Genomic DNA, 14,091 nt, shown 5'->3' with positions numbered 1-14,091 from the left:
TTAAAAAGCTCTAAAATAATTTGCATGTAATGATTTCATAATGTATTTCATGATTAAATACAAACTGAAACCGAACCGACCTCAAAAAGCACTAATCGCTCGGCACTATGAGGCTTTTGAGGTGTTTTTTTTCCTAATTTATACTTTGGCCACAAGTACGAGTATAGGATGAGTCAACAACATTATTTGTGTACAGGTTAACAGATTGAGCTTTTAAAAGTGACATTTTCACAGGACAGTTACTTTTACACATTTCACTCTGACTCTTCTCACCACACTCCTCTCTCATTGCTCTCATTCATATCTTTAGCCTGTCACTGTTTGTATTCACGAGGTGCTGTGATAACGCTTCTATTCTGGTCCTACTGTTACGATCTGCTGTGTCAGCAGCCAGCCAGCCTGCTGTGTCCTTGTCAGTCCCCCCCCCCCCCCCCCCCCCCCCCCCACATTTCCACCTATAAAAGATCACGTTGAACTCAATAAACCCCTCACTGATTGGATAGTTTGGTTTGAATGCCATTCTGATGAGGAATAAGGACTTGTGTGTGTTTAGGAGCTTTGAACTGGAGCGGCCACCTGTGTCTCTACCTCAACCTTTTCTGCCATAATGAAGGGTCATTGCCAGGCTGACATTCACCTAATTGGCACAGAGACAGGCAGGTGAGGGGCACCCCTGGGACTGAGGAAGGACCCCTGTGGGTCCCATGGCTCTTCCCACCTCCTACTGTAGCTTAAACCACAAGGTAATACTCAATAGTGGTGTTGAGACTGCTCTGAGACTTTAAAATGTCTCGTCCCTTTTTAATCCAACCATTTGAACATCCAATTGGGCTGAAAGGTTGAAAACATAGAATACCATTTAATTGAATCACTACGTAGGGCAGCAGAGAGCCTAGCAGTTAAGAGCGTTGGTTAAGAGCATTGGGCCAGTAATCGAACGCTCGCTGGTTCGAATCCCAGAGCTGACTAGGTGAAAAATCTGTCTATATGCCCTTGATCATGGCAGTTAACCCTAATTTCTCCTGTAAGTTGCTCTGGGTACGGGTGTCTGCTAAAGGAGGAACATGTAAATGTGCCTTGGTTTGTACTTATCTGAAGCCAACCATAGTTATACTTTAGTGACACCTAGTGGCCAGGGTGGTGTAGTTTTTAAAATGTTGTATATGCTGCATGCGTTTGTGGGAGGGCAGGGGGAGAAGATGAAAAGGGAGTTACCATGGTCTGACAGTCCCAGAAGTTCTTTCTATCACTCCCCAAATTGTCCCCGTAAACCTTTGGCCGTCACTTGTGGCTGTGGGAACAAGTGTACCTTTGTTTGCTCTCCTCTCAGGAGAGAAACACACTTTTGGCCGACTGGCAACATATCAAATCGAAATTTCTTTGTCAGGTGAAATACTTGCTTACAAACTTAACCAACAATGTGGTTTTAAGAAAATACCTATAAAAAGTAAGAAATAATTCAAGAGCAGCTGTAAAATAACAATAGCGAGGCTATATGTAGGGGGTACCGGTACAGAGTCAATGTGGAGGCAATATACAGGGGGGTACCGGTACAGAGTCAATGTGCGGGGGCACCGGTGTCGAGGCAATTGAGGTAATATGTATATGTAGATAGAGTTATTAAAGTGACTATGCATAGATAATAAACAGAGAGTAGCAGCAGTGTAGAAGGGAGGGGGGGCAATGCAAATAGTCTGGGTAGCCATTTGATTAGATGGTTTGGGGGTAGAAGCTGTTTAGAAGCCTCTTGGACCTTAACTTGGCGCTCCGGTACCGCTTGCCGTGCGGTAGAAAAGAGAACAGTCTATGACTAGGGGGGCTGGAGTCTGACAATATTTAGGGCCTTCCTCTGACACAACCTTGTATAGAGGTCCTGGATGGCTGGAAGTTTGGCCCCGGTGATGTACTGGGCCGTACAAACTACCCTCTGTAGTGCCTTGCGGTCAGAGGCCAGTTGCCATACCAGGCAGTGATGCAACCAGTCAGGATGCTCTCGATGGTGCAGCTTTAAAACCTTTCGAGAATCTGAGGATCCATGCCAATACTTTTCAGTCTCCTGAGGGGGAATAGGTTTTGTTGTGCCCTCTTCATGACTGTCTTTGTGTGCTTGGACCATGTTAGTTTGTTGGTGATGTGGATGCCAAGGATCTTGAATCCCCCAACCTGCTCCACTTTAGCCCCGTCGATGAGAATGGGGGTGTGCTCGGTCCTCTTTTTCCTGGATTCCACAATCAACACCTTTGTCTTGATCACGTTGAGGGAGAGGTTGTGGTCCTGGCACCACACGGTCAGGTCTCTGACCTCCTCCCTATAGGCTGTCTCATCGTTGTCGGTGATCAGGCCTACCACTGGTGTCATCGGCAAACTTACTGATGTCTAGGGCACCTCCAGCCGGCCCACTCTGCCTGTATGAGTAGCTCTGGTCAGCCTGTGTGCTGCTCCAACGACAGACCATGTTATTGGAGTGGGACACAGTGAGCCACAGACAGTGAGTGGACATTAACTTAATTTCTGTAGCTGTAGTTTTATTGTCCTTATTTGCAGACACATTAGCTGTTCTTTCATGTTGATCCTGCTCCATTTTGGGTGTGCATACGTAAATGCTCTTTTCTCATGATCAAATCAGAGGTGTCTTTTCCTCGGTCCCTTTCACAGCTCTGCTTCCAGCTCTATCCCACAAAGACATCTAGGCCGTCTATGCCATCTGTAGGGGCAGGCCCAGTGGGGAAACAAGATAGCGTCAGTGACCCCCTGGTAAGGCGGGACTTTCATCTTTCGCAGGCTCAAAAAGTACTCCTCAACTGGAGACGAACAACCCTTCATCTCCAAGGTTTTATCCTCATTGATCTACACACCATACCCCATAATGACTAAGCATTTTTTTTTTTTTATAAATAATAAACAACTGAAAGATTACATTTACATAAGTATTCAGACCCTTTACTCACTACTTTGTTGAAGCACCTTTGGCAGCGATTACAGACTCAAGTCTTCTTGGGTATGACGCTACAAGCTTGGCACACCTGGATTTGGAGAGTTTCTCCCATTCTTCTCAGCAGATCCTCTCAAGCTGGTTGGGTGGGGAGCATCACTGCAGGTCTCTCCAGAGATGTTTGATCAGGTTGAAGTCCTGGCTTTGGCTGGGCCACTCAAAGACATTCAGAGACTTGACTCTGAGAGACTTGTCCCAAAGCCACTCCTGCGTTATCTTGGCTGTGTGCTTAAGGTTGTTGTCCTGTTGGAAGGTGAACCTTAGCCCCAGTCTGAGGTCCTCAGTGCTCGGGAGCAGGTTTTCATCAAGGATCTCTCTGTACTTTGCTCCGTTCATCTTTCCCTCGAGCCTGACTAGTCTCGCAGTCCCTGCCGCTGAAAAACATCCCACAGCATGATGCTGCCACCACCGTGCTTTACCGTAGGGATGGTGCCAGGATTCCTCCAGACGTGAAGCTTGGCATCCATGCCAAAGAGTTCAATCTTGAGAGTGACCATCGGGTTCTTGGTCACCTCCCTGACCAGGGACCTTCTCCCCTGATTGCTCAGTTTGGCCGGGCGGCCAGCTCTAGGAAGAGTCTTGGTGGTTCCAAACTTCTTCTATTTAAGAATGATGGAGGCCACTGTGTTCTTGGGGACCTTCAATGCTGCAGAAATGGTTTGGTACCCTTCCCCAGATCTGTGCCTTGACACAATCCTGTCTCGGAGCTCAACAGACAATTCCTTCGACCTCATGGCTTGGTTTTTGCTCTGACATGCACTGTCAACTGTGGGACCTTTATATAGACAGTTGTGCCTTTTCAAATCATGTCCAATAAATTGAATTTACCACAGTTGGGCTCCAATCAAAAACTTGAGTTACAGACAAATTACTACTGGAAGACATACTAAATGTAAATTTCTCTCTCTTACGTCTCTCTCTCTCTCTCTACGTCTCTGTTTCTTTCTCTCTCTCTCTCTCTCTCTCTCTCTCTCTCTCTGTCTCTGTCTCTGTCTCTGTCTCTGTCTCTGTCTCTGTCTCTGTCTCTGTGTGTGTGTGTCTCTCTCTCCAGGTGTCCATCCCTGACACCAGTAGTGCCTGTATGCGTGCGGTGTTGGAGTTCCTATACTGTGGGCTGGTGACGGCCTGTCCTGACTGGGAGCCTATGGAGCTCATCGTCCTATCCAACCGGCTATGTCTGCCACGCCTCGTTGCCCTCACAGAACAACATGTTGTGGATGAGCTGCTACAGTGTTTGGTGAAGGGAGTAGACATTGATGGACAGGTGCTTGCTTACCTGGAGTTGGCTCAGGTGAGTCTCCAAATTCATCTACAAGTACTCACTGTATATTCTCAGTGACAGTTGTAGTGAAGACACTGTTACTGCAATACATGTAATACTGTACGTGGTTGTATAGAATGTTCCCTCCAGTGAAATAGTAACGGACATCCCTGAACGATGAGACCACCCTAAAGCTTAGGCCTATTTATCATATACAGGACTGTATAGAACTCTGTTCTACAATGACAGGTGACATTCGTCTTAAAAAGCCATTTGTCCACTTCTCATTCAAGTTCATCTTATTTGTAAAGTAAGAAAGTTTGAGGTGTTCTTCCTTGTCATTTAAACCTTTTTGATGGACTGTTCACCTATTCATTCATCCCTGGCAGTTCCACAATGCCAAGCAGCTTTATACCTGGTGTCTCCATCACATCTGCACCAACTACAACAGCGTTTGTCGCAAGTTCCCCAAAGACATGAAGGTCATGTCTCCAGGTACAAACCCCTCCTCCAATCCCCACCTCCCCTCCCTCCTCCAATCCCCACCTCCCCTCCCTCCTCCAATCCCCACCTCCCCTCCCTCCTCCAATCCCCACCTCCCCTCCCTCCTCCAATCCCCACCTCCCCTCCCTCCTCCAATCCCCACCTCCCCTCCCTCCTCCAATCCCCAACCTCCCTCCCACCTCCAATCCCCACCTCCCCTCCCTCCTCCAATCCCCAACCTCCCTCCCACCTCCAATCCCCAACCTCCCTCCTTCCTTCCCCTCCACTCCCCTCCTCCATTCCCCTCCACTCCCCTCCTCCATTCCCCTCCACTCCCCTCCTCCATTCCCCTCCACTCCTCTCACTTGTTTTTTTCACTTGTTTTCATTTGTTTTTCCTCCTTTATATTCACGCTTTCCCCTCCTGCCTCCTGTTCTGATGTTATTTGTCTCTCTCTCTGTCTCTCTGTCTCTGTCTCTCTCTCTCTCTGTCTCTCTGTCTCTCTCTGTCTCTCTGTCTCTGTCTCTCTCTCTCTGTCTCTCTGTCTCTGTGTCTCTCTCTCTGTCTCTCTGTCTCTCTCTCTGTCCCTCTCTGTCTCTCTCTCTCTCTCTCTCTCTGTCTCTGTCTCTCTCTCTCTCTCTGTCTCTCTCTCTGTCCCTCTCTGTCCCTCTCTGTCTCTCTCTCCCTCTCTCTGTCTCTCTGTCTCTCTCTCTCTCTGTCTCTCTGTCTCTCTCTCTGTCTCTCTCTGTCCCTCTCTGTCTCTGTCTCTCTCACTCTCTCTCTGTGTGTGTAGAGAACCAGAGGCACTTTGAGAAGCAGCGGTGGCCTCCAGTGTGGTTCCTGAAGGAGGAGGATCGCTACCTGCGCTCTCAGAAGGAGCGCCAGCGGGAGGAAGAGATCCTCCGTAAGCAGCACACCAAGAGGGGCTGGTGCTTCTGGAGACACCCGTCCTCCTCACCCCACGTCTCCTGAGGCTGTCGCCCCTCCATGACCCCTCCTAACCTCAGACTGAGGAGGCCATGAGCCTACCACCCCTCCATAACGGGAGAGCCAAGTCTCACCTCTGTATGATTGTCTGTGGTTGTACTGGAGACCAGAAGTCCTCACAAGGACCATTTGGACAACTGGGGACATTTTGCCAGTCCCCACAAAGAAAAGGGCTATTTTAAGCTTAGGGGTTAGGTTTAGGGTTACAATTGGGGTTCAGGTTAGAATGAAGGTCAGGAGTTAGGTTTATTTTTAGGGTTTGGGTTAAGGGTAAGTTTTGGGTTAGGGAAAATAGGATTTTGAATGGGAATAAATGTGTTGGTCCACACAAAGGTAGTAAAACAAACGTGTGTGTGTGTGCACGTATGTGCGAGGTTTTCCACCCCCACAGCTGTAGGTCAGGCGTGGGCAATTTTCTATACCCCAGCTGGCCTCTTCTTGCCAGGCCGCAGTCCAGTGCTGCCTCTTCCCCCTGAGCTCCACCCAGCCACCAACCGGGGGTGATGGGACTGGGAACAAGGGCTCTCTCTGTCTCTCAGTCACACAGATGCTAAAGACCATTCCACAGACCACTGCGAAGACTCCCCTATGGGGAGGTTACCTCTGCCTTCAAGTCTATTCAGACTGTTAGAATACTGGACCAGACCGTTAGCCAGAAGCGCGCCAGCGCTGGTCCAACACACAAGGAGGAATGTTTCTGTTTGGTTTTGTTTCGCCGTGAGGTCTGGTCAGCGGTAATGACACACACCACCCAAAGACACACGCAGTGTTGAAGACCCTGATGACCAAAATGGCGGCAGGGATTTCAAATTAGAGTAGAGCCGATCCCAGACCTGGGAGTTTTGCTTCAGAGTCTCTGACCACCACTTATGCCTGTCTAACTTCTCATCCATAGACTTTGTCCTCCATTTTGGAAAAGTTTGACACCATTTTGTTTTCTTTCGGGTCTCATCCCAGTGAAGCTCTGTGTTGGAGGTTTGAATCCCAAATGTTGTCCTAGGGTACCTAGACTGTTCTAGAATCACCTGTCTCAAAGGGAGGGGGAATAAAGGGGGTAGTCTAGGTTTAGGAACCTGCTCCAGCCCAGCAGATGGCTGGTGGTTCAAGCACGCATCATGACCCCCCCAACCCCCACATAACACTAAGAGGAGAGGCCAACAGTGCTGAACAAACTGACCAAATCCCCCTCAAAGACATTCAAAGTGAACACTTGATAGCAATTCTGGATCAGAGGGCTATTTGATACCACTGCCATGGGAGGGAGTAAGAAGCAGAACTGAACAGAGTTCTTGCTCTGCCTTGATTGACCACTAGGGTGCCCCTCAGCCAGCCTGCCTTTACTCATCCTTACCACAGGGGGCAGCACTGCTCAGGGTACCATCATCAACCGTCACCCGGAGCAAACAGGAGTTTTCTCCCCTACCTGTTTATATCCTTGATTCCAGTAGCTTTTGACTTTTTTATTTTATTCCAGTTGTATTTGAAAGGCAACTTTAGCTGTTTGTCCTCACATAGTGTTGAAAGGTATTATACCAAAAATGAAGCTGTGACATGTTCTCTCCCTCCTGTCTCCTCTCCTCCTCCGTAACATGGCAAATATTGGAGGAAAGGAAAAAGGGATTAGGAAAGGAGGAATAATCTTTTGATCCCTGTCTGTGTGTCTTTAAAGCTGTAGTGTCAGGTAAAACCCAAGTGTCACTGCAGCACATTGTCTTTCACACCTCTAGCTGGAATTGAAAACGGTGCTCAATATGTCTACTAAAAGACACTATGACACACACACACACTTACACACACACACACTAACATACACACACACACACACACACACACTTAAGCATACACACACACACACACTTAAACATACATGCACACCTTGTTCCTTTTCTGTCCACTAATTTTAAAATGTCAGCCCAGTCCTTCATCAGTGTTAATATGCAGGAACCTGATCTACAAAGATAATGTTACATTCACATCTGATGCACAAATGTCCTATGAACAGTTTAGGATCTCTTGGAAAAGCTTGAGGGGTTTTGGGTTATTTTTCCTTATCCAAAGGTGTGTGGCAGTCTAATAGGCGTTGTGTTAGTGAATATATTCAGAGTATTATTCATTTCAATGATGGTCGTTTCAGTATGAGTAGAGTTGAATCTTAGCATTAAGTTAAATACATCATTTGCAATACAGTATTAGACCAAATTTTGGACTTGCTTTTAGTTTCAGGGTGCAGTTTTATTTATTTGCGAGGCAGTGTGATGTTTCAATCAGTTGTTAACAAAGAGGATGCAGTTCCATCTTTTAGTTGAATGCTATTGGAGTTGGATGTTGAACTGCTGAGGAACTCTTCATAACCCACTGCACCTTTAAGATCTCCATGAATCCACCACAGTGTATCAGAACAGGCGTGTTGAAAGAAGAAGAAGATAACTAGTAAAGCGTTGTTACTGTGTTTTATTTTCTTCTCTTTCGGAGTGAATGTGGGGGAAAAACAAGACTTTTTGACACGTTCGTTATTAAGCACTGTTGTTCTATTTGTGGATTTGAGATTTCATGTAACATTTTCATCATATAATAGGGGCTCTTATCCAGAGCGAATAGGGTTCAATTCTTTGCTCAAGGGCACATAGGCAAAATTGTCACCTCTAGGATTAGAACCAACAACCTTTCGGTTACTGGTCCAACGCTCTTACCCGCTAGGCTACTTGCCGACGGTGACTAACAGCGGGGGTTGGATAGATGGTGTGAAACATGGCTCCTTTTGCTTTTCTCCACAGAAGACATGTTTTGAGTCTTCAACGGCTACTGAAATAGCTGTACGGTAGGATCTCACGGGACCCAAGTGAGAATTGGGCTGACCTTACCAACAAAATATAGAAGGGCAAATAACCCAGGCATCTTAAAAATAGTCCCAACGCCCCTATTTAGGGCTGGGATATTAGAACATTCATCTGGGGTTGACGTGTGGACATACAGATGTTTTCACTTCATGACCCCTTTCTATGCCCCAAGGAGGAGTTATTTGAGTCCTACTAATGGTAGACATGCCCTACAAAGCCTTCCCTCATGGTTTGTGCCTTAAAAATGTACATCCACTATGAGGAACAGAGTATACTCTTAAGTGTACAGTGTAGTCTAGTTTTAAGGTAGTTGTACACAGTTACAGACAGGTTCTGCAAAGGATAATAGCTGAACTGATTGATTTAGTGTCTGGTTATGCTAACACACCCAGTCTCACCCCCCACCCAGGCCAGAGAGACAGGTCTCTCCCTGGTCTGTCTCCTACAACTGAGCCTCCCTCTGGGGCAACAGACCCCAGCCCTCCTGGAGAGACACTGGGTCTGCTGGTGGTCAGTCAACGACAGTCCTTAAATTAGTAGATGAAGGGGATTTCATATATTGTATGGTCTGTTTCTGGTTGGCAAACTGATTGAGTCAGTCCTAAACCAGCAGAGGAGCCACTGTAAACCCCTAGAGACCCAGGGTTAGACACCTCTGACCTCGCGGATACCAAAGCTTACTATGAGGATACTGGTTTCCTTGTGTGAATGATGGTCAATACTTGTGGGATGTGGTTATTAGTATTTTTGCATGGTGGCCTAATTTTGGCATTGTACTGACACTTTTCTCTTGACTTTTAATATTGGATTTGCACTTTTCTTATTTTCTGTCGTTTTACCTCTGCCTTTTTGTGCTTGGCATGGACTACTTCTTTCAAAAGTTTCTAAAAAAAACAATGATATTTTGTAGCATGGGGTCTCCTTTTGTTTCTTAACTGTCCATGTGGTGTACTTGGTTTTATTGAGTGGGTGTCTCATGCTCACGGACAAAGACAAACTGGACTCAGTGGTATTATTCATAGCATTAGTGGCTGACATTGAAGCCTGCATCTATATTGTGGGAAGCCTCTTTAGTCATAATATTCCAATTTTATATAATATTATTCTCAGAATAACATTGACGGTACACAGGAATTTGACAGAGATGTCTTGCTTCTTGTACACTGTTATAGCATTATCTTAGCACTGTTCTGTGGTGTATTGGAAGCAGCAGGTTAGATATGAGACATGGTGTTCTTGGGTTGCCAGCTGTGGGGCATGTGGTTGCCCCAGGGATTGACAGTGCTAGTACAGTACAGAGTTGTAGTTTGCCACTCCAGTTCTAACACTATATGAATCCATACACCTTGAGAATGTCCCGTTTATACAACGGGCTGCCTTGGGAACTAAATGGACTGTTTTGATTGGACTTGTAAAACGATTCCTTGGCTTTGACCAGCCACCGATAGTTGATAGTTGAGCCATATTTTCCCCTAGAGGCTCATTTCTGTAACTTCGCATTTGGTGTGAGATGATGGACTATCATTTGAACTGCGGTTACTGCACTACTGTCATTTAGTCCAGACTCTTGTATGATGTCACTTTAACATCACCCTAGTTCAGATTAGCTATAGAGTGTAGTGGTATAAACTCAAGAGAGTGTTCCTATGAGAATTTGCTGTAGCATTGATTAAGCTAATATTTTCTAACATGACATTTATTCATGGAGGGCAACCATTGTTGTTTGCCCCTGGCCTGGCGTCTCCTGTGCCTTTTGAGATATTCTCACGCTGTTGCCTGTCTCCCCGAGCCCTCCTATAGGCTTGCCATATGCATGAGGGGGCCTCCAAACCACTGCCTTCTGGGTTCAGGTTGGCACCCAAGCTAAAAACACACGCGCGCACACATTCAACCAGGCAGCTTTCCTTCTTGTCTCTTAGTGCCTGTGGATCGACCCATCTTTCGTAAATCCTATGCTGTGTACCAGAGAGGCTCTGCTAATGAGGCCTACGGTAGTCTACAGTAGGAAGGCACCCGACTTGGGAGCTTACAAATATGTCACCCAAACCTTGTTACATCATTCAAACAAGCTAAGCTATAGATAATAAACTGTGGAAAAGACATTGAGATCCAACAGATTTCAGATTTCGTAACAAACTGATCTTTTGCACTCGGCAGTCTGTCAAGGCCTGCACTTTCTGTCTATTATGTAGCCTTTAAACCATGTGTGTACTAATACATTATTAAACCAAGATTTACCAGCTTGCCTGAGCAGTCAGAAACAACTTCAATCCAAATCTGGCTCCTGCTCTCTCTCTCTCTCTTTCCTTGGTAAAGGCTCTTTAGACAGAGACTACGGTTGTGGAGAACTGGGCTCTTAATTTGAAATGTAGGGCGGGAGTCCCATCTGTAAAGACTGAGACACTTCCACAGCAGTACTGTGTCTACCATTTTGACTCGAAAAGGCAAAACTGCTCCTTTGCTGTAATGGTATTCCACAGTTAACTTTGTAAACCCAACCTCCACTTGTTTGACCCAAAGCTAGCTGTTAGCCTAGAGAATCCTGTCTCGAAAGTGGCCCAGGACATAGAGCTGGGAGGGGGAGAGACAGGGGCCGTAGTGGGGTGAAGATGAATCTCTGCTCTGTGACTTTTCAGTGTGATTTATGCATATTATTATTATTATGCACTTTTGTTTCCCCCTTCTAATTTCATTTTCCAGTTCAAAGTGATATTAACTGCTTGTGTTAATACATTTATGAAACACAACACACCACATACACAATACTAAGGGCTTATAAAAAAAGACAACAATCAGAATGTTTTGCTGCTTTTGAAAAATAAAAAAATAATGATTTAATATTTTTGAACCACTGTGATTTGTACATTTAAAAAAAATGAAACATGTTTTTTTGCTGTTTAAGTATTTTAATATTTGACCTCAGGTTTTGTTATAAATGTCTGCATATCTGTATGGTTCCTACACATTGAGTGCTGGGAGACCTGTGGACCTATTGGAAGGATCCCTGCCTTGGCCTATACAGAGGACACATCTCTAGTGTCAGCTAAGCAACACACACACCCAGCAAGTCACCTTAAGGTTTGTTATTAATGCTGCTGTTATAGTGACCAGCCTCCTGTGCTGCTGTTTATTTCTCCAAGGTGGAGAAAAGGCAGGAGAAGATAGGAGAACTCCAGTGAAGTTCATTTGGCACAAGACAAACTGGATGAAATTTGTGAGATCATAGGAGACATTGCCATCGGTCGTCTACTTCACCGATCAGTAGAGAATAACGTACCAGTGTATCTACGCTACCGTTCAAAAGTTGGGGTCACTTAGAAATGTCCTTGTTTTTTAAAGAAAATCTTTTTTTTTTGTCCATTAAAATAACAGAAAATTGATCAGAAATACAGTGTAGACAATTGAGAGTGAGTTGAAATGCACAAATTCACAGTGCCGACTGGTCCAAGGAAGAGAGGAAAGGCTGACAGATTTGGTCAAATGTTGACAATTTATTGTTCAGAAATACTTATTTTCCACCATAATTTGCAAATTCATTAAAAATCCTACAATGTGATTTTTTGGATTTTGTTTCTCATTTTGTCTGTCATAGTTTAAGTGTACCTATGATGAAAATTACAGGCCTCTCATCTTTTTAAAAGGGAGAACTTGCACAATTGATGGCTAACTAAATACTTTTTTTGCCCCACTGTATATCTAATTCTTTCTAAGTGTGCAGTGTTTGCCAATTCGCTGAGCCATAATTTGGTAGAGGGTTCATCCCTCCTTTTCCGAAACAACAAGATACATTTTTTTTGCCAAAATGACACCGTAAGAGATGAGTTGTTTTTGGGGGTTGGTTAATCCGTTTGGGGAATCAGAAACTCCCAGGATTATCAGAAGCGGGTCTGGGTCTATTGAAGTCTCCAGAATTTCAGAGAGGATCCTAAAAATTCCACACCAATAACCATATAAGCTAGAGCATAGGGCAAAGCAGTGGAGTAGTGTACCCTGCGCAGCCTGACACACACAGGGGATGTATCAGGAAATATCCTATGCAGTTTATTTTTGGAATAGTGTAATCTGTGTAATGCCTTGAATTGTATGAGACGATGTCTGGAGTTAATGGAGCAGGTGTGGATATACTCCAAGCTCTCTTCCCAGGGTGCCACAGAAATATCAGTCCCTAGCTCTTCCTCCCATTTAGCCTTTATGGCATCTGTAGAAGGTATGCTAACAGATTGAAAGCGTCATATGGACGACATATCAGTTTGTCGGAGGTTGGGCATATTTTTATGCATCCGTCAAGCATGGAAGGTTTGAAACAGCTGATTTTTTATGGAATATCTACATAGGCGTACAGAGGCCCATTATCAGCAACCATCACGCATGTGTTCCAATGGCACGTTGTGTTAACTAATCCAAGTTTATCATTTTAAAAGGCTAATTGATCATTTGAAACCCCTTTTGCAATTATGTTAGCACAGCTGAAAACTGTTGTTCCGATGAAAGAAGCAATAAAACTGTCCTTTAGACTCGTTTTAATGGACAAAAAATTTGCTTTTCTTTCAAAAACAAGGGTATTTCTAAGTGACCCCAACCTTTTGTACGGTAGTGTATATCCCAACAGTGAGTGTGCACTGTAATCTCAATGCCCACACAAACTGAGCCGTTGTCCCATTTTGAACCGTCGTTCCCCAGCTTGCTCCGCTTGTTCCCACCAACACACAATGGCTTTCTGACAAGACATCTAGCAGTCTGCCTGTATCCATGACAATATTCTACTTTCCACAGTTTCCTGGAAGGTTCTGGAAGTCAGACAGACTGAATACTGAGTCAGCACAAACCCATGCCATTTGGCTGACTGCTCTACTCATAGGACACATTAATCATTAATATATTTTACTTTCAGCTTTCAGAGTTTTTTGTTTTAATAGAGAAAGTCTGGTAAGGGTTTAGTGAACAGCACTTGAACTGGGCTGGGGATCGCTGGGTTGCCATGGTGATCAGAAACGCAGTGGGGGGTTAAGGGTCATGGAGTTCTTGTACCCAGCAATCTCAACCGGTGTGCTTGTGTGCATCTGCTTGTGTGCCTTGTGTTAATTGGTTGATGGCAATAACAACCCTCCCATGTGCCCCAATGTTGACAACACCCATTCATCACCAGTAACACAAGTCCAGCTGCCACCCAGAGTCCTTAACTCACCAAATATCTCCTCATATTGCAGTAAATGTGAGCATTTCCAGATGTGTGGTGGTTACTGTTGGTTTGTTGTGTCATCTGTCCACTGGCATTGGTGAACCCCTGATTACAGGCCTGAACGCTGTGTCCTATGATGTGATGTGTACCTAGTTCCCACTGAGCACCAACGCCAGGCCGCCACAGCCTCGCTTAACGCAGTCTGTGATACAGAGTGACATCATCATCCCCACATGAGGCTGTCGTTTCAGTTTTCTCCAGGGAGAAGAGAAGAAATGTGAAGAACCGAGGGAGAATATTGCCTTTCAGCTGACTATAATATATCTGAGCTGAAAGTATAGATAATAGACTC

General features: G+C 45.2%; 1 protein-coding gene across 4 annotated transcripts in view; it reads left to right on the top strand.

Moving 5' to 3' along the window:
- rhobtb4 (Rho related BTB domain containing 4) overlaps positions 1 to 11,398 on the top strand; it is a 61,354-nt gene extending 49,956 nt beyond the window's left edge. For all 4 annotated transcript variants that reach the window (XM_020467804.2, XM_020467811.2, XM_020467803.2 and 1 more), the window contains 3 exons: positions 4,044 to 4,283; positions 4,643 to 4,748; positions 5,530 to 11,398. In XM_020467804.2, coding sequence (XP_020323393.1) covers positions 4,044 to 4,283; positions 4,643 to 4,748; positions 5,530 to 5,708 — 525 coding nt within the window. In that variant the 3' untranslated portion in view covers positions 5,709 to 11,398. The remainder of the gene's footprint in view (positions 1 to 4,043; positions 4,284 to 4,642; positions 4,749 to 5,529) is intronic.
- Positions 11,399 to 14,091: the final 2,693 nt, after the last annotated feature.

Source organism: Oncorhynchus kisutch, linkage group LG3, assembly GCF_002021735.2.
Source record: "Oncorhynchus kisutch isolate 150728-3 linkage group LG3, Okis_V2, whole genome shotgun sequence".
NCBI lineage: Eukaryota > Metazoa > Chordata > Actinopteri > Salmoniformes > Salmonidae > Oncorhynchus > Oncorhynchus kisutch.
This window is presented reverse-complemented; position numbering and strand designations above follow the sequence as displayed.